This window comes from Thermobia domestica, chromosome 6 (assembly GCF_964235325.1).
Source record: "Thermobia domestica chromosome 6, izTheDome1.hap1.1, whole genome shotgun sequence".
NCBI classification, from domain to species: domain Eukaryota; kingdom Metazoa; phylum Arthropoda; class Insecta; order Zygentoma; family Lepismatidae; genus Thermobia; species Thermobia domestica.
Window position 1 is genome coordinate 150287414 of NC_137459.1, and position 22562 is coordinate 150309975.

The 22562-nt window shown below is 35.9% G+C and overlaps 1 protein-coding gene across 2 annotated transcripts in view; it reads right to left on the reverse strand.

Annotated features, from left to right (window-relative positions):
- Positions 1-22562, reverse strand: part of Ipo9 (Importin 9) — a 132573-nt gene that overhangs the window by 14721 nt on the left and 95290 nt on the right. Inside the window, exons 17-18 of one of the 2 annotated variants that reach the window (XM_081762243.1) lie at positions 14976-15243; positions 5408-5467 (exon numbers count right to left, since the gene is read on the reverse strand). In XM_081762243.1, coding sequence (XP_081618369.1) covers positions 5408-5467; positions 14976-15243 — 328 coding nt within the window. The remainder of the gene's footprint in view (positions 1-5407; positions 5468-14975; positions 15244-22562) is intronic. The other variant, XM_081762244.1, reaches the window with a different exon arrangement.

Consider the following 22562-nt stretch of genomic DNA (forward strand, 5'->3'; position numbering starts at 1 on the left):
CTTCCTCCTGCAGTTTCAAAAACAAAGGATGTACAATAGAACGTGACGTGAAACATATAGTTGTCACAAGGAAAATAATATGTGAACTTCCGCAACTCCATGACATACGTCTAGTCACCAATTTCAGTCTATGGTTGTAAAAATGCACATAAATATACTGAGAGATGTATTTCTTTAACAGTGCTTGTACACCAGCAAGATGCCCACCTATAACTGAAGCTCTGTCATAAGTTTTAATTATGCAATTATTGTCTATCCCACATTCTACAAGTACTTTTCTTATGTTACTGTAAAATGAAATAGCAGTTAGAGAAGAACACGGATAGTAGCCAAGAAAACGCTCGTACATTGATCTATCATGATAATAACGAATGACGATCGAAAACTGATCCTGTTTACTGCTACCTTTTGTTTCATCCGTCAGAAGAGCAAAGAATGTACAGGAATGAACCTCTTTTGCTATTGTTTGTAGCACCATTTTACTCATTATTGACAACAGTTCACTCTGAATTGAATTATGAGTGTATTTCGCACTTTTAGGTTATGCCGCAATTTTATTCTGAATCCGCTTGTCACACTTAGCAGTGAACTGCAATAATTGTAGGAAGTTTCCTCTGTTTTCACTTTTCTCCCTCTCGTTGCATCCCCACAATGGAATATTATATATATATATATATATATATATATATATATATATATATATATATATATATATATATATATATATATATATATATATATATATATATATATATATATATATATATTCCTCTATAAATATTTTATTAGCACTCAGTTTGGAAGCCACTCAGCTGTCTGGGCTATGACTCTTAACTGACACACAGCACATCCACTTTGCCATGCTGCTTCTATGATTGTTACTTTCGTCATGTTGTTTAGTTCCAGCATGTTTATCTGTAGCATTCTTCCAACTGATGAAACATTTTCCATAAAATACTGTTGACTGGCCAAGCACAACAGAGAAGCGACATGCGAAACAATATACGGTATCCTCCAGTACACTATACTTTAACTATTTATACTTATTAATGCCAGTCGAGGTTAAAGCGTCGCCACTGCTTGTCATGTTTAGTTGCAGGGCAGGAATTGAGAATTAGCTGCTTTGGTCTATCACTTAGGGAAGACGAAATGTCACTTGGCACAGCATGTTGTCCTCTAACTTTTCCTTATTTCTGTGTTTGATTTTTTCTTCTTCATTATCTGAGCAGTCCTCTCTCTGACAATTCGAATGTATATCTGAATCTAGTGATGAATCTGATTCCTCGTAACTATCGAGTTCATTATTGTACACCTTCAGCATGAGACTAGAAGGATCCGTAACTTCAGATTCCTAAGAAGAAAGCAGAGAAAAAAACACACTCAGATTGTATAACCAAATTGAAGATTGTTCGTAAGTGAAAAATTATCTCTGTGCCTCTTCGATTCTTTTGAACGTCATTATTTTATCTTGTACTTAAGATTAGAAATAAATATTTGATTATGAGCCATTATACAAGGTCATTTTGCAAGAGTATATATTACTGACGAGACAATCGTCCTTGCGTATTTTAATTAACGTAATTACGTCATTGGATACCTTTATATTCATGAAAGAAACAATGTACAAGGTAACCAGAAAACTTCTTGCCGTTTTTCACATCAAATTAACTATGCGCTTACAGAGAGGAACTAAATGACGCACGTGCCTGCCAAGTAATCGGAAGGAAGCCGTCCAACTTCAGTAATACAAGTACGTTGCTCATACACAGTAGCCAAAGCTCGTCCAGTGTCAAACAGAAAAAGAATTATCAAAGCAACTTGTTCACGTGTGTTTCTTGTATGAGTTAAAATGGGCCTATCAGCTGCTGCATCAAGTCGCCACATATGTCAAGTATTTGAGGATAATGTCATGAACGAACGCATAGCCATACATTGATTCCAAAACTTCTGTTCGGGAGCTGTGATACTTTCTGATGAACCTCGCAGTGGACGACCCCATATGTTGAATGACGAGGACTTGAAAGCAGCAATCGAGGAGGACAGTGGTCTAACGTGTGAGATGAATTTCCAGGAAGGTTTCTTCAGGTTTCTGCTGAAACAGTCCGACTGCACCTGCATGGGATAGAGAAGTCATACAAGTTAAGCAAGTGGGGATCCCATACATTGTCGACAACCAATAAGGAACAACGATTAATAGCCTGTTTGTCCTTGCTCACTTGGCACCTGAACACACCCATATTTGATCGCTTGTTCACTGACGACGAAGATTGGGTCTTCTATGACACTTCCAAGCGTACCAGACATTGGTTGCCGCCAAGTGACCATGCTCATCACATCTCCACCACCATCACACCAAGACCACCTCTACACTCACGAAAGGTTCTGCTGTCAGTATGGTGGAATTATCGCCAAATGGTGCATTACGAGCTACTTCTACTTGGTAAGATTATCATTGCTAACCTCTCTCTACACTCAGTAGTTGCAAAGGGTGTACCGTGCATTGCGGAACATTGGTGAATCGCAACGGTGTGCTCTTCGTGCACGACAATGCCAAGCCACATCTTGCAAGGAGGTCCCAGAAGATCTTTCAGTACCTTGGCTAGGAAACACTGTGCCATGCACATATTTACCGGATCATGCACCAAGAGATTACCGCATGTTTCATTCCCTCGACAACCACCTCCGTAAGAGATCCTTCGCAAATAAGAGAAACCTACGGAATGTATCACGGACTTCTTTGCATTCACGATCGCCAAGATTTATCACCAAGGTATTGTACAGCTGCAGAAACGTTGGCAAAGATATTGGATGTTGATGGAGTTTACTCCGAAACCTAAAGGTTCGTACCATCCAGTGTGTTACTCTTTGTTTATCACTGCTCTAGAACGGCAAGAACTTTTTTTGGTTACCCTGTATTTTAATTTATTCCTCTTATTACTTATTTATTTTTATTCTATTTTATTTATTATTCTTTGCATTTTATAGGTTATCATTACCAGTCCCTTTCGATTTCTTACATTTCTTTATCAACATGTAAAGCTATGCAAATTATATTTATCAAGATAATAATTATACACTATATGTGTGTATTTGTTCGTATCCCATTGTACGTATGTTTACCTTCCTACCATCATTCGAAATGTGTAAGTAAACAGGAACATACGCAGTGTTTCTCTCAGAATATTTTATTCAGGGCTGGCCAAAAGTTGGGGCGAGCGGGCGGGGGGAGGGGGTACGATATATATATATATATATATATATATATATATATATATATATATATATATATATATCACCGCTCAAAAGTTTTCGAACACCTCGGCTTTTTGTAAGCATTTACTATCATCCTTTTATTTTAGCACAAGAATTTTACCACCTTCCATCAAATGTATTTCTACCTATAGCATCAAATTTGACGACAGTTGAATCGACGTCTGAGGGGTACTGCAGATGATATGTCAAATTATAATTCTTAAAATTGAAATCAAAAAGACAAATTCATATAGATATTGCATAGTATTAAACAAAGGTGTGGAAGGTGAGGCAAGATATTAGTTTTGTTTGGGAAGAGTAGACAGAGTGTCAATGTAGTGACAAAAAATTGAAAGAAAAAGTAGTTTTCCAAATTTTGCAGTTTTTTATAGCTTGTTGATATACTAACGTTTAAAACGCCATAAATACCACACTTTGAAAAGTTTTTACGATAGTTTCGTATGCTCCATTGTTGTTCGTTGAAATAGTACTGACGAACATTATATGTATGCTTCTACTGAGCGACAATTGAGCAGAGAAGGATGTACATTGACCGTTGAAAACATTTTTCAAGGAATAGCGTTTTTAGCTTTTTTAAAGCCAGCATATCTATAAAGTTTAGAGAACTGCAAAATTTGCAGAACTATGTACTTTCTCTTTCAAATTTTTGTCACTGCATTGACTCCCTATCTACACTCCAGACAAAACTAATACCTTGTCTCACCTTCTACACTTTTGTTGATACTGTGAAATATCTATATCAAATTGTCTTTTTTAGCTTCAATTTTAAGAATTATAATTTGACATATCATCTGCAGTACCTCTCAGTCCTCAATTCAACTGTCGTCAAATTCTATGTTTTAGGCAAGAGTACATCTGATGCAAGGCGGTAAAGTTCTCGTGCCAAAATCATAGAATTATAGTAAATGCTTACAAAAATTCGGGGTGTTCGAAAACTTTTGAGCGGCAGTATATATATATATATATATATATATATATATATATATATACAGAGTATTAATGAACTATACCGACAAACTGTAAGAGCTGATTCCTCATATCAAAATAAGAGATAAAGTTTATATGGACCTATGGCGAAAAGTGCATACGTTCAGAGCTAGGGCTGGCCAAATTTCAAGATGTCCTATTTCGAATTCTAGAAACTGTGGATGGTGGCCCTTATCAGCGTGAAAGAAGTCACGGATACGCAATCCAAAAATGCATATTTCATTAATGTTCAATGGGTGTACTGAGTATTCCATACAGGGTTAAATTCCCAGACATGCCATCAACCGAATTTTGAGACATGTCCTGACTTTATGATTGTTCCGAAGTAGGCAAACGATAAGCCTTGATAGTAGTGAACATGGAATCCTTTGGCACGATGTCGGAAGTGTTAAGGATCGTCAGCAGCATTGTTTCTCGTACTCAGGAGAATGCATTCTGCGATGTTTTCTTTCACGCTTATAAGTGAAGAAAACTTGAAATATACCGTGACGAAATACATCGCATCACACGTTATTCAAAACACAAACACATGAAGCTGCCGGTTCCTGATACTTCCGACTTCCTTTCGCAGCATTGGATGTCCATAGTTCTGAAGGCTTACCTCCTGCCTACTTGGACCCTCCTTGAAATCAGGTTATATCTGAAAACTCTGCTGAGAGCGTATGTGAGAATTACATCCTGTACACTTATTGAAAACTGACGAAATATGCACTTTTGGATTGTGTACGCGTGGCTTCGTTTACGCTGCTAAGGACTACCATCAACAGTTTCTGGAATTCGAAATAGGGCATCTTGAAATTTGGCTTTTGCGTGATTTTGGCCAGCCCTAGCTCTTAAACTATGCACTTTTCGCCATAGGTCCATATGAACTTTTTCTCTTATTTTGATATGAGGAATCAGCTCTTACGGTTTGTCGGTATAGTTTATTAACACCCTGTATATATATGGGTATTACACCCTAGATCACCCCCTGAAAGAAGACTGAATATACGCATCCTCTATCAGAGGTTAGCAGGCAAGGGACATGCGTAAAAAATTGAGCTGCTCAGATAATGCTATTTGTTTTGGCCAGATGAAACAAAAATAGATAAATCAAAAACTCATGTAGCTTACCTTCATTGACACTACAAAACCTCGTGTGGCTTACCTTCGATGACACAATTTCTTCTGAAACTCCATCATTACAACGTTTTCGTTTGGGCGTACTCTGAAAGAATGAATCTATTGGTTTTCTTTTTGACATTATGGAATTCGACCTGACAAACACTTCGGTAGTTCCAAAACAAATGAAGACCTCTGATGCAGTTCCATTCACATATTTTTTCGTAACAAGACGAACGTCTTGGTGCTTACCTGAATTGTAACAGCACTCTGCTCATTGTAAAATTATTCCTGATTGTTGAGTTCAGAACATTTTTCTTAAAGATTGGTATCGCATCTCAAAGGTTTCATTGTTTTCTTTCTACTTTGCACGTTGCACCAGAACAGAGGAAGCATATTTATTAATTGGTCATATAGTGGCTAGAAGCTTCTCAACTAATGAAAATAAAACTAATTTTCACATACTATCGAAATATGAGATCCACAGTCTACAATTCGCGTGAAGGTTTCCCTCTTCGCTGAAATATGGTAATACAACTGAAATTCATTATGTGGAAATAGTTACAGAAAGTATTTGAACAAGACGTTTAAATCTGGGGCCTACTGAGGGGGCTGAAGGCACTTTTGCAGGGGCTATGACCCCCTTAGTTCCCCTGTAGCGCCGTCTCTGCCCTTCACGGAAGTCGCAGCAATAATATACTATTTCTAACTGAATACTGATTCTGTATTCAAGTGACAAAATGGATATTTGAACTCTGGATTCAGAACTTAACCTAACTTCGGAAAGTCCTCACAAAAGACTTAGCATTAACCCGGAAATATTTCTGTCGCAACCTTTCTTGAGAAATCCTTCTTGAATTCTCTTAGCTAAAATAAACCCAGATTACGTCCAGTGCGTACACAGACTAAGGATCTCAGACACTAATTGATCTCTCAAAATATTCCTACCCTCCTTTTGTTTGTTTAATTAAAAAAAAAAAAGTGTTAAGTGCAGAGTTTCACTCCACTCTGGTAAACATGTACTGTCAACAACCAACATATCCCAATTGGTAGAACATACAAAACTAATGGGGGAAAAAATAAGTCTTCTCTCCTAAGCTAGCAGTCACAGCTCTCTTGCTCCAGTTGATTTTGGGAGCAGTCACAGCTCTCTTGCTGCTATGGACCAAGCGACTGTTCGATCCGACTGAAAGTTTAACGGCTCTGAAGGCCGCTCTTACGTAGCGCAACCGAGTTTCAAATGAAAGAAAAGAACTGATAAATCTGAGACTGTATACAGAGTGAGTTCTTTTATAACTTGGGACTTCAAAATATCTGGAGAAATAAGCATCGGACGAAAAAAGAAGTTGGAAATAAACAGTTAATATTCCCGAGGAAAGAATTCACGTGTAATAAAATTAGCTCTCATCGCCTCTCGTCGAAGCGGAGTGGAGGCGACTTTAAAAACTTAAATAGGGACTTTACTTCTCATTACAAATTCGGGTTTACGCGGAAAAATAAATTTTATTCGAAACATTTTTCTCGATTTGTCACAGATGGCAATGTAATCAGTGAAAAATAGTTAAATTGAGATTTCTCCAAATGGAAGCCAGCACGTTTAATTGCAGAATAAGTCTGCTATAAACAGTGCATTCGTATTAAACGTTTTCTCGGCTCGTGATAGTGGTATAGAAGATTTTTCTGCATTCGGTGTGAATGCAGATAATTCAAATGTGACATGTGGAATTATGTGCAGTCTACGGTGGTAATTTGGTTGGGTAACAAGCATTTTATCGGCTGCATCGGTCCGTACTCATGAAACTAGGCAAGCTAAAATAAACGCAGTGCAAAACAAATGAAGCAACTACATGAATGTAGTAAAAGATATCCACTTAGATGTGGTGTCAGTAGTACACAAAATGTGACATAAAATATGCTTCAGAAGTTATACAAAATAAACGAAAGAAACTTACTGATTAAGAATTAGATTAACATTTTTCTCAGTTAAAGAAGTATCAAATATAAAAAATATCGGATATCCTCTCAGGTACCGTAGGAGTGGACCATGCAGCCGGCAAAATACATGGTAGCCAACAAATTTATGTTGTGTGGGGTTGAATTTCCCGAATTATGGGCGACCAAATTTTGTGTCATATTTTCAAAAACAAAAACCCACGTAAGTGTAAATAATCCGATTGGGATCAAATTTTTCATGAGGTAGACTCTGATATTTTTTATTAGTGAATGAAATACTATTACGTTGTACAGGATTTGGATTCCCGAGTATCGTATTTCTAAATCATTAGACTCGACAAACGCATAATAAATACCGTTTAAATAGCAATTAAAGGTTAGTCTTGGACAGAAAAAATGAAAATCTAACGAAGGACGATTTTCACGGCTATAGAACGGAGCGTACAAATTTATACACATGAAATACACATGAATAACACAATCTATAATGAACTCATGACTTAATACTATATCTAGTTATTACATTAAATATACATATTAATAACAACATAGATTAAGATCACATTTTTAAAAAATGAAATGAAATAAAATTTTTCAGTTTAACGTCCCACGATTACGTCCTTTAGGCTAAGGGAGATGGATGATTAAGGCAAGTGAATGGTGATGGAAGAATTGGTGGAATGAGAATGTGGGAGGAAACGGGAGTACCCGAGAAAACCCATGGACACGATATTGTCCGCCGCAAACTCACTTGGCCGGGTATCGAACCAGAGATCCCACGCACCAGAGGTGAACACTGTACCAATGAGCCACCGTGCCCATTATATTAAAAAAAAAAAAACTAAAAAAAAAAATTAATTAAAAGCAGTAAGACTACATAGACGTCTTGCATTCTTAATCTTGAATGACGATATAAAAAAAAATCCAAAATTGTTACGCAAGTCACAATGGAATACTTTTTTTTTCTTGGTATAAGACACGAAAACATCTACAGAAATTATTATTATCAATAATAAAGTTTAACATTTAGGAATAGGCGAGGAAGAATGTATTAAACAGTGTTTTTAGTACTAAACTATCAACATCAATACTGCTGATCCAGTCTGTGAGCTCCTCGGAGCTAGACGGTTCTTGTGTGAGACTAGGTTTCAATACCCGATGAAAGTCTCTTCCTAAAATATTTTATATTCCGTATTTTTGTACCTACATAATATTTCAACAGATTCTACTATATATTCATCAACAGATACGTGTAATATATTCCTAATAAATTTACTTTGGATGAGCAGAATCAGTAAATATTTATGTAACTTAAAGTAAACGTATGAGAATTCACATAAAGATAAATATATATTTTTAACCATTTTTAGTTACGTTAAAATCCTAGCTCTAGTCATGCTTCTCAATAGAAATCACTTTGTTTAGAACAATGACGTTCCTACATTCCTGCAACAGGCTGATGATGACCGAAAAGAAGCTACTACAAATTGAACTTATAATAATGTATCTTAAATTCATTTATACAGAAACTGAATGCAGTTACAATATTAATTATAATCGATAATTAGTTTATCTTGACGAACTTCCATACCTGCTTGGGTTGTGATAATACAGAAAATTAAATTTTCCTAATCTCATAGGTAACTAAAATAAAGTCCCTCCTCCTCCATGAACAGAAAACAGACCAAAAACAGTACTCATCTAATTACATTCCTAGAAGTTGAAAAACTTTCCGTTATTTTGGGTGCATGAGCGAGTTTCTTTTTTCGAGAATTATAGGGGCTTAATACATGTTATGTAAGCCTTTACAGTCCTCAAAAAAGGACACTTGCTCATGTGTCCGAAATATTGGTAAGGTTTTCAACTTCTAATATAATGCTGTGCCAGTCAACAGAAAACAAGTCATTGTCTCAGTCGCAGAGAAGGACATCTTTGGAATACACAGTATTACTCAGGACCCCAAATTTTACACATAAGACGTTCGAAAACATTGAAAGAGCACGCGCTATTCTTTCCAGCCACTTATCCACCAACCCAACATTTTTTTTTTTTTTTTGTCTTAAAGAGCATACTATATATTATTTATATTTTAAGATACTTAATCGTACGTGCTAAATTATATTCGTTGAAATTCAAAGAAACAAGGTAGCTAAGTAGTAGAGCATCCATCTCTACTATGAAGGGCCTTTAAGTTGATCCCAGTTAGTTTGTAGTGGACAATATCATGTCCTTGCGTTCTTCCACTTCCGCAAAATTTTATTTCACCAGTTCTTCCATGATCATTCATTTCCATTTATAACCCATCTACTTTAGCATAAAGGTTAACCTCGGACATTACTATTATTTTATTAAATAACTACTGAGCATATAAATAATAATCTTAATTTAAGATTATACTTTCACTAGAAGTGTAACGCGGGGAGGAGTATTGCAAGATGAAAATCGGACGAAGTTTTACACTGCTTTCCAACTTTGGGCATAACAAGAATACCCCTTCGATTTTGTTCGCTATTATACACTACTACTTTTAAAAGTATAATATGACATCACTTTCAGAAGATCAGACAATAAGTTATATTTTTCTTAATTTAGATTAGAGTTTAGAATCACGTTCAGCAACAAGACTATATAAGACGTGGACCACACCTGGATACTCTTGCGTGATGGAGGATCCTTCTGGTAAACACCTTTTTGTCTCAGTAAACCATCACACGCATTGCGCCTTTCCGAGTACCGATGCCATTTTTTTGTTCCGGTGCCGCCACCGATACTCATACAACTGTGAAAAATAATTGCTGAAAAAATAGTTGCTGAAAAAATAATTTTGAGATTTTCTCCAAAATCCATGGTTTTCGTTTTTCTCTATATATTAACATTAAAACTGCACACATTAAGAAACCGATTCTGGTCATCCTGTATTTTTCGCTGCCATTTACGGTTCTTCTGTTAATCATATTAGCGCTCCCATATTACATTATATTTAAACAACTAGCTTGATTTCACAAAATATATAAAACAAAATCATCGTATACCGTCAAACACCGTGTACAAATTATAAGTACTGTCAAATATCCCACACTTTGTATTCGGTGCACGAGGAAAGATCAGGAAATTCCTATTCTCTCATGATAGGGATGTGGTAGCAGTGTACAAAGAAATGAAATATTTCAGCTACGGGAGACGGATGATTAAGTGAAGATGAATGATGATGGAAGAATTAGTGGAATGATAATGAGAGGAAACGGGAGTAACCTGCGAAAACCCACGGATACAATGTTGTCCACCACAAACTTATTTGGCCGGGGATCAAACCAGGGACACAACGTACCAGAGATAAGCGCTCTACTGCTGAGCCACCGTGCCCCCTGTGGTAGTAGTGTAAGAATTTGTACAATGATAGGTTAGCATCTCATTTATGACTTTACAGGTCGTGTTGAACTGATGTTAGTCCAGAAAGATACGCGGCGGCGGCATGTTGAACAAAATACCGAGCTCTAATTAGGTTCCAGCATCTTCAAGAAAAATCAACACAAACTATACGTGAAAAGATGGCAGCTGTTTGTGGTGAGGAATCCCCATCCTATGATACAGTGAAACACTGTAAGAGAAAATTCAAATGTCCCTAAAGAAGGTCGTCCCTCAACAGGTTTAGCTAGAAAAGTGAACAGTATAGGAGATCCGTTCACACCATAATACATGACATTCTGCATATGAGCAAAGTGCTGGCAGCAAGATGGCTTCCCCGGCTGTTCACGTTTTCAAAAACAGCAACATGTGCAGTGTGCACAAAGCGTTTTGATTTTTTTTTTTTTTAAGTTCGTGACTTTGTATGAATATTCGATTATCTATTTAACCCGAAACAAACAAAAAAAGAAGAAGAAAAAGAGTAAAGCATGGAAACCTCGTTCCTAATCCCTCAAAGTGCTAGAGTGCAGCGTTTTTCCAGCAAGATCATGCTGTCTGTGTTCCGAGACCATAAAGGTGTTCATCTTAACTGATTACTTACAGAAAGGGGCTACAAACATAGCAGCATATTACGGGATGCTATCAAAGCAAAGAAATGAGGTTTGTTCTCGAAAGGTATATTACTCCTAATGGAGAATGCACCGGCATCCGAACAGCAGAAACAGATTTTTCTCACCAATGTACCTATGAACCTTTGCCCCAAAGCACCATATTCACACAGTATGGCTCCTACCGATTATTTTCTCTTCCAAAATATAAAGAATCATTTGCAGGGTAGGTGTTTTGCAGATGATGAGGTCATTAGTAAGGTGGAAACAAGTTTGCCTTAAACTCCGCAGTCTTTTATGTAGATAGTATTAACAGACTGATCGATAGGTGTGAGAAATTGTACGATAATACGAGATGAATATGTAGATAAGGACGCACCCGTGGACCACATTGCAGATCCCTAGTTCATCGGTAAGAACTTTCTGGCCTATCCTCGTTATAGTTACTCACCTACCAGACATGCTTTACCATTTTAACACTCTCGTTCTCAAATGAACAAGAAATACTCAATTAGATTTACAATTATTAAGATCAACATGCACGGCAGTGCATGGCAGCCAAGTTCCGCGAAGAAAGTGAAAACTGGCCTGCACTGCCGTAAGCATATTGTACACGAACAAGAGTTTTGGGTAAAATCGCCGATTTCGAGGCTTTGTAAAAACGGTTCTATTAAGGGTAGAAACATGAAATTTAGAATGTAAGGAGATATCCCACGGGTGTACTCATATGCCAAATCTCACATTCCTACCTTCAACCATATTTGAGTACTGGATCCCCAAAATAAGCAGTTTTCAGGCTCACTGACTCACTCATCAAATTGATTAGGTACTTCCCAATGAGATAGAAACGTGAAACTTTGCATAAAGGTACCCTATAACAACTTGAGAATGGAAAAAGTCCGAAATCTGAGGAATGTGCTATGCAAAATCTTTCATGGGCAAAAAACTGTCCTTAGCCAGGACAAAATCGTTTCACTCACTCACTCATCAAATTGATTATGTACTTCCCAATGAGATAGAAACGTGAAACTTTGCATAAGGTACCCTATAACGACCTGAGTATGGAAAAAGTCCGAAATCTGAGGAATGTACTATGGGAATTTTTTTCTGGGCAAAAAACTGTCGTTAGCCAGGACAAAATCGTTTCACTCACTCACTCATCAAATTGATTATGTACTTCCCAATGAGATAGAAACGTGAAACTTTGCATAAGGTACCCTATAACGACCTGAGTATGGAAAAAGTCCGAAATCTGAGGAATGTACTATGGGAAATTTTTTCTGGGCAAAAAACTGTCGTTAGCCAGGACAAAATCGTTTCACTCACTCACTCATCAAATTGATTATGTACTTCCCAATGAGATAGAAACGTGAAACTTTGCATAAGGTACCCTATAACGACCTGAGTATGGAAAAAGTCCGAAATCTGAGGAATGTACTATGGGAAATTTTTTCTGGGCAAAAAACTGTCGTTAGCCAGGACAAAATCGTTTCACTCACTCACTCATCAAATTGATTATGTACTTCCCAATGAGATAGAAACGCGAAACTTTGCATAAGGTACCCTATAACGACCTGAATATGGAAAAAGTCCGAAATCTGAGGAATGTACTATGGGAATTTTTTTCTGGGCAAAAAACTGTCGTTAGCCAGAAAAAAAATCGTTTCACTCACTCACTCATCAAAATGATTAGGTAGTTCCCAATGGGATAGAGATGTGAAACTCTGCATAAAGGTACATTATAATGACTTGAATATGGAAAAAAGTCCGAAATGTGAGGAATGTGCTATGGGAGTTATTTATGGGCGACATGCGTATTTATTTATTATCATAGTAGCCCTACAGGAAGTGCCGTATAATTTGGGGGTGTAAAAGGTGTCCCATATAAATACGTACCATGGAAAAGATTTTTCAGTTCCCCATAAAACCACTCTAAAGTTGGAATTGTTTTTTTTTACTGATTTACTTAGATAATACTAATGAAAACGTACAAGCATACCGAATTTCAATTTTTTATTCCAATTCCAAGTCCCTAAAACATGAGATATGTCAAAAAAAAAAAAAACTTTAAATAACGGAAAAATTCTTCATCCCCTTCATCATTTCAACTTTCCACGTCAACCGGAAGCACCCCTTTAATTTATGTCAGTTCATGCAGTTTTATATACAGTTAGGATATGTTGGAGGCAAATATTATTAAGTTGACAAGCTATTTGAAAGGTGTATATCATTGGAAGGAAAACCCGAGGCAGTATGAAACTGCGCAACATGCGCATCATGTAATGAACTCCGTAATTTCGCAATGTGAAAAGGTAGAGAACAACTAAATATATTGAAACATCAGCTATGTCTAATGATGTCAAGGATTCAGCAAGGATTCAGCATCAAGGGTTTTGTGCCCTGTTGATACTCTTTGTATTTAGGTAATGAAAAATGAGATGTTAGCGATCGTGATTTTGTAGTTCGGGTAAATGAATTGGAATCTCGTTTGGACATAACTCTCTGACAGATATTTAATAGAATAAATCCTCCCCGCTGTTCTAGTGACTAGCATGTACGCCTTTCTTGTACAGGGTCTTGGGTTCGATCCCGGTGGGAAAGCCCTTGGGAACTAATGTTGTATGTAACACATTATGACTCCTTTAAAAATGTACAATTTTAAATTTAAATCCAGCAATATGCCACAATTGAGAATCCCAATATACGATATTGACATGGTGAACTACAAAAAGAAGTGAAATATGAACAAAAACACCAGAGGTGCAAAAAGTGCAGCCAAGTTCGTCAGCCTCAAAAAGTGTTGAGATGAGGATGCATGAGCCCAGTTCCTTGGCCACTGCATCTGAAAGGAACACTGGAACTTGGCGCGAGGTGTCAAGGAAAATGGTGTTAAGGAACCTTAGGAATAGTGGTGGTGAGCGTGGTGGGTTTGGGACCACCATCAACCTTAGGCATATCAATTTTGCTAAGGCGCTAAGGCACATATACAGTATACTGCAGTAAGATTGGTGGTTCGAAACCCAGACAAGGTAAACTTATATTCCTCCACGAAGTGTCAAAATAAATAATGTTAACTAGCCTTAGAGATGGTGTTTGTGAGCGTGGTGAATTTGGGGGTCACCACTAGCCTTAGGGCTGAGAAGTCCCGGCCGTGAAACTAGGAACAGACATCTTAATGTATTCGAATATGTTAGACACCTCGCGCCAAGTTCCAGTGTTCCTTTCAGATGCAGTGGCCAAGGAACTTGGCTCATCCATCCTCATCTCAACACATTTTGAGGCTGACGAACTTGGCTGCATTTTTTGCACCTTTGGTGTTTTTGTTCATATAGGTTTCTTACTTCAGTAATTCAGTTGAATGTGGTCAAGATTTCCAAAATACATATGTAAAAACACAAAAATTATAGAATATTCTATAAGCTAATAATAATACATAAAAAAGTAGAAGCATTGCTTTTGTAGATATGCGAGATGTAGCGGTATGGAAGTTGGTTTCCTCTCCTAGAAGGCAAGAATAGAAATTGGTTACGAACAACACTAGTACTACTTTAATATAAATATTCAATCCTTAATAATTTTACAAAATTGTAATTTTAATAACAAATGACCCAAGAAATTCAATTTTAATTCGTTTTTAAAGCAACTTACCTCGTACTCATCAGTACTTGTTTGCTCATCACTTACGGACACGTCTAGTGGCACTGAGGCGTATTCTAATTCTTTAACTAATATTTTGTAAATTACAGCCAATATGGGTATAATTTCAGTCACTTTCTTAATGCAAGCCTGGGGTCGATTTCCCGTTTTACCGCTGTACGATACGCCAAACGTCGAGTGCTGCTTTATTGTTATCTTCCCCAACAAACTATCTTTCACAGTAAGTCCATATTCTAGCATCTTGCACAACGCTATAACACTGGAAAGAAAAATAATTACATGTTAAAAAAAAGAAGAAAAAAAAAAGATATTCAGATGCATATTATATATATATATATACCATTAAGAGATAACCAAATTGCAAGAATCAGTCAAAGAAACCTACTCTCTCAATTGATTCTTTGATGTTCTTAAGTGGAATTTTTATTTAACTGTTGAGACAGGATGTTCATAATACGATCCTTAAGATTTTAAGTAGGATTTTTTCGTCCTCTGAATCGCTCGTACTAAAAACCTGGAAATGACTATTGCCTTATATTTTCGATTATATCTATTCAGGAACAGAATTTTAAGAATATTTATTTAAATAAATACAATTTGCATATCACCTATGTAACTAACAAATCAACCGAAGAAAGGAAACAGCTAAGAGCAACATATGAGTAACAGTCCGAAAATAAGATTCACGTTTTTTTTTTTTTTTTTCCTTTCTTTCTTCTGGGCACTGGATGGTGATTTAATGTTCCTAACGTTATCATATAATAGGTACACTTTCTTCTTTTACCAGGTTGTGACGGTGTTGTGGTTTCAAGAACACCAACAGCTAAAAAAAAGTGCCCGACCTCAATAGCAGATGATGGTGTGTGTTAAAATTCTTGTCACGAACGGAAATGCAGACAGTGTAGTAGTATGAATAGGCACTGGAACATTTCCAGAAATCCACACATAACTAGTACATGCTTTTGGTTCCGAAGTCATGTCAGTACAAATGACAAGGTAGTGGCACATACAGTTTGCAGGTGACGTGAAAGTGTCATTGACGATTATTGCATCCAGTAATGCAGAGAACGTTGAATAGATGAACTACTTCAATCGAATAGGAAGTTGACTGTTGATGAAATTGTTGGCAAGTATAGCACTGGGTATGCACGACCACATACAATTATTCCAGATGTTCTGCAATATCGAAAAGTTTCGCCTCAATGGGCGCTTCACTAGTTATCTGCTGATCCCAGTCAATGAGAATGTCCACTGTTTCTGCAGAATCTGCTGCTTATGAACGGAAGGGGAACAGTCAAATTGTCACAAGACGACAATTTTGTCCATTACTACATACCAGATGAAATCAGCATCCACGGAATGGAAACATCCCAAAGAAAAAATGAAATGAAATCTTTTGAGTTTTACGTCCCACGCTTATGCCGGTTAGGCTAAAGGAGACAGTGATGAATGAAATGGTGGAATGAAGAAAGTGGGAGGAAACGGGAAAACCCAGAGAAAACCCACGCATACAGTGTTTGTCCACCACAAAGTTCACTTGGCGGGGCTGGGATCGAACCCGGGACCCCAAGCACCAGAGGTGAACGCTCTACCACTGAGCCACCGCGGCCTCTCGGTCCCAAAGAAGTTCAAGGTGGTTTCACCGACATGTGAAGAACTTCTCACCATCTTCTGGTACATGGGAGGCGTTCCTTGAAGGAACTGTCAATGTACAGCGGTATCGTAATACTCTAACGTGTTGGATGGCTACAATCAGCCAAAAGCAACCTGGCAGGCTTCATCAAGTGTGTTTCTCCTTGAAGATAACACCAGATCTTATATAATCGGAAGAACTATGAGACATATGCATGACCATGTTTGAGAACACATTGATAATCCTTTTACAGATCATATCTTGCACCCAGTGAATTTCAACAATTCTCTGCCTTGAAAAAGTGATTGGACAGAAAAAGTTTAATCCATAGTTTTCGGGGTCGATGAAAGAAACAGTGACACTTCTGATGCAGTTTTAATCCAAGTTCAGCCTTCATAGTTGGGGAGGGGGTGGGTAAACGTAGGGGAGGGGGATAATACACATTTTAAAATGATCGAAAATTAAATATTATGTGTAATCCATAGTTTTTGGGATCATTCAGTTTAACAGTGACATTTCCGATCCTTTTTAAATCCAAAATCAGTCCCGCCACTTGGGGAAGGGATATATATATATATATATATATATATAGATAGATAGATAGATAGATAGATATAGATATATAATGATCGAAAATGGCCAGTGTCGAATTTATAGTTTTCTGGGTCACTTAGAAGACCAGTGATACTTTCGTGCCCATTTAAATTCAAATTCAACCCCGCAACTTGGAGGAAGGGGAGGAAGAGATATTCAAACATGATCGAAAATGACCGATATTAGTGCTGAGTCCACATTTTTTGGGTGGCTGAGATATAAAAATGATCGAAAATGACCAATAATAGTGTCGAATCCATGGTTTTCGGGGTCGTCGAAATGATCAATGATTTTTCCGATGCTGCTAAATCGATGCCATTAAAAACGAAAGCAGCATATTTCACGGGTAATAAACACATGAGATACGAGTTGTGTATTTAAATTTTCATTTCAATTCAGCGAAGCGGGTAATATATGCTAGTTAATAATATTTATAAATAACTAACCGCTAGAATTGTATTTATTATTGAAAACACAAGGTAACTGTTTACACAAATATTTTGAACTCAATGTACACAACAGATTAAGTTTTCTTATTTGATGTTTTGATATTCTGAGTAAGATCTAATCTGGTATGTATTGGCCACAAACATAATCTAAAAATGTTACAATTTTTCTTAGTAATAGGTGCATATATTTTACTTTCACTATAGTAGTAGTATTAGAAATGTAAGTGTTAATACTCGTACAGGTACTTAGTAATTATCTTTTCTGACCTCTTTACTTTATTCTTATTTGTTTTATTAATCTTAACCAAATCCACTACAATATTATGATTTAGATCTAGCAACGTATTCTTACATAAGTATTATAGTTCTTGAAATTAGAGCACATTGTTAGGTTGTCAATTACAATGTTTGCTTGTCTGACTGTAATGAGACTAACGTTAATTTGAGGTCAAAAGTTATACCAACCTCACAGATGGATTCTAACTGTTTGCAGAGGCTGAATATTAACCCCTTAAAACCAAACTTTTTATATGAAGGAAACTCTTTAAACGTGGAATGATTTACACTTATTTTCGAAGATTTATATAACTTGAAACTTGGTTAGTTCGAACCTCATATTTCATCTCCGAGTGTACTAAAAGACACGAAACAGAAAGCATTGGGCTTTGTTTGGTTAATATTTTATTTTAGAAAAAAAATGTATTAAGCGTTTTCACATGAACCTGATGTTTGTATGTTAATGCTATATTTTATGACCATGTAATTCCTTTTTCTTTTCTTTTGTGCCTATGTTCAGGATTGGCAAAGACCTTGGTCTTTATTAAAAAAAAAGAAAGTTTTTTTTTTTTTTTTTTTGGTTTAAATAATTTGCTCGATGTATTTATATCACATACGGATAGAAATAAGTTTGTTTCGCTTTGGTGTTATTATGCAACAACCAGGTTATGCTGGAAGGGATCACATAAGCTTAAAGCGGAATCCAAACGGCTTTTCGGCTTACGTCCGAGAGAAATTGTCCTCCATTTGGACTCGAAACCGGGACTAATTGGCCATAAATGAGATACGTCTGCCGACTCACTCACGAAGGACTCCTGATAAAAATACGGTGTACTGATTTTTACATACTTGTTAATATAATTATCAAGAGTCATTTCAGAAGGACAAAAAGATAAACAGTTGCAGAAGTGAAATCATTGTACAGAATTACATATGAACAATTTCAAAATACTACAGAGTACAGAAGAATTAATTTAGTCCAAGTTAGTTCACTACGACTTTTATTAGTCCAAGTTAAAGAAATATGACGACTTAATTTGCATATCAGTAAGAAAAGTGAATAAAGATACGAATTATTTGAGTCCACTTTGGCTCTGATCAATTTATACATAAATAGATACCAAAGATACTTCTGATTTCAATAAATGCCTCTTGTGAGGTTTGTATGACCCCCCTCCCAAAAGTACCGCATTTCGATTTATTTTATCAATAGTAAACATTATTAGAACGAAACCATATTTAGCATTTTCTTCGGTTGCAATTGCATAACAATAATAAACTACAAAAAAATCACAAAAGAAACATTCATAAACTTATAATAATAATAATAATAATAAAAGCTGCTTTTGTAGTTTAATAACTTACTTCTTACTTACTTCTTCATTAGTAAGGAATGGGGAATTTAGGTCTGAATATAATACTATAATATACGGGAGTGAAACGTGATAACCCATAAATGTGTGTTCATCAAGATGTTACGAACACTTACCCTTTTACGAACATTTTTCGTTTTTTGGTTTAAACCATTTCTTTCTTTCTTTTTATTTTTTTTTTAAACCAGCTGGTTTAAACCAAGGTTAGAACCAGCCAACCCTGCCTATGTTACATGTTACATTTATTACTGTTACGAGTCATGCCATTTTCACAGGCTCATTTTCATTTGTAAACACTGTCTAAGCCTCTTGAATAGTTTTAATTTATTTGCACTGTGCACTTCTTTTAACAATTTTACGCCGTCAGCATATAACATAAACTTGTCATATGTCCAAGGTTCACGTTTGTATCATTAATAAACACGGGAAATAACGGCTCTGCGACTGACTCCTGGGGAATAGCACTTTAATTTTTCTTTTTCTTCATCAGTAGCAGAATTTATTTATTTATGTATTCATCAGAAAATAACAGAAATAGGTCTAATAACAATTTCCTGTACAATAAAAAAATGCACTAAAACATAATAATGAAAATAAATAAAAAACAAACACATTAATTGTTAATAAATACAAAATAAATGGGTATTCATAAAAGATATGAAACACAGTAATCACTATATTATAAAAGGTGTAATCTGGTAGATTGTTTTTTGATAATATCAAAATCTCCAATAAATATATTGGTAAGATGAGAATAATTATTGGCCATAGGCAAACACTTATAGATAGGTACATCAATTAAACTGTAGGTACACACTTAAAAATATTGTAATTTCTAGTAGTAGCGTAAGGAATATGCAAGTCTGCAATATTAATTAACTGTAGTTTACCAGTTAGAATTTCGTGTAACAATTTACGGTCATATAATGTCCTTCTTTCTGATAGTTTCAAGAGTCCAAATAAGTGTCTAATTTCATCTTTAGTTATGAATGACAAAAATGTAAATATCCAGAGCAATCATTAAAGAAATAAATTTTTAACTGATTCAATATCATTATAGAAGTACTGTACGCTTCTGTTCCAAACACTAGAATAATATTAAAGATGACTGCTAACGTTAGCGACATACAAATTACACAAGATTTCATTAACACAAAATCTCTAGAGATCCAATTGATAATGCCTAAATTTCTCCTAGCTTTAGAGATAATCTGTTCAAGATGCTTGTTAAATAGGAATTTATTATCAAATATTACACACAAATCTTTGGTGGATTCAACATACTTAACAGAAATATTATCAGTAACATATCTATAATATAGTAAATAGGATTAGTTTTGATGGAAAATGTAACAGTACAAGTTCTGTTGAAGTTATAGGTAAGGCATTACTGCAAGACCATTTCATATTATCAATATTACTTTGAATAACAGCACAGTCATCAATAAAATCAATAGAACAATAATTTTTAAGTCATCAGCGTACGTATGAAAATAACAATTAATGTACTCGTTCAAATAATTTACAAATAAAAGAAATGGAGGCGGTCTAAGTTAGACCCTTGAGGGATGCCTGAGCAAATATCATGAACTGCAGAGATATAACCACGATATCTAACCACAAATTTTCTACTAGAAAAATAAGACAAACCATGTAATAAAATTAATAGATAAATCATATTCTTTCAATTTTCTTATACAAGTATGTCATGAGGCAGTTTATCAAAGGCTTTAGAGAAATCGACTTTATAACATCAACGTGTCCTTGTCATTGGTTTTTAAATACAGAAAGAATATCAGACATGAAACAGGCCAAATTAGCATTAGTTGATTTTTCTTTCATGAAAGCATATTGCTGTTCCATAATCTTAGAAGAAGCACAGTTATACAAATAGTTATAAATTAGCTTATCATGAATTTTGGGCAGATATCGGCATAATAGAAATCGGTCTAAAGTTGGTAAGATCTTTCCGATTAGTTCTGGGAATGGGAGAGAGAAGAACAATTTTCCATCTCTCAGGATAGGTGGCAGTACGTAAACACCAATTAAAAATTGATACAAGGATAGAAGCAAGAACATTCATAACATCTTTAACTATATAGGCTGGTATGCCATCTAATCCACAAGGGGGTTTAACCTTCAAGCCTTTTATAACTTCAATCACTTGGTCAACAGTAACAATAGGATAGAAAATATTGTTACCTCCGATACATGTTAAGTCAATATTGTTGGAAAATGATCGCTTTTGATAAATGGATTCAAAGAAATCAGCCCAGGCATTGACAAGCTTATTAGGGTTTGTTACATATTAATAGCGGTGTCTGTGAACAAAAAACTTCAGATCAAATTTGAAAGTGATTGTGACTCTTAATCTCTTGAACCACCCGACCGATCTCGATCACGTTTTTGATGTGGATGCAGTTCTGGCCTGGGAGTGTTTTTAGCTATTCACTTTGACGGAAGAACTTAGGAGAGGGGAGGAGAGGGAATAAAAAAAAATAAAAATAAGTGAAACTTAGTAACTCTTGAACCACCTAACTGATCTCGATCAAACTTTCAACATTGATAAGGTTCGAACCTGCGATATTTTCATCACTTTACTTTGACGGAACAACGTAGGGGAGGGGAAGGGGGGACACATGTAAAAAATAAATAAATAAATAAATAAATTTTCAACATACATGACACTCGAGCCTGGGATAATTTTTATCATTTAACTGATCTCGATCAAATTTTCAACATACATGACATTCTGGCCTGGGATAATTTTTATCATTTAACTTTGACGATGCAACATAGAGGAAGAGGAGGAAGAGATGATCAAATTTTCAACCACCTGACCAACCTCGATCAAATTTTCATCAACCTAGATGAAGTTCGAATCTGAGATGGTTTTTGTCATATCACTTTGAGTGTAACTTCGGGTCAGGGGGGAGAGATTTGAAAATTATCGAAAATGATCGATATTAGTGTTGAATCTATAGTTTTTGGGGTCGCTGAAATGAACAATGATAATTCCGATGCCGTGCCCCGCAACATGGGAAGGGGAGAGGAATATATAAAAATCACCGAAAATGACCAATATCAAAGAGCGCTTTAATAATAGTAAAAACTGAACATATTACTATTTTTCCTTAATTTAACCCAGCGAAATCGGGGTGCATCATAGATTCGAGGAGGTCTTAAATTCGAGTAATTATCGAGAAGTTCTTAATTAAAGATATTACTAATGAGTTATTAAAACTACTTTGCT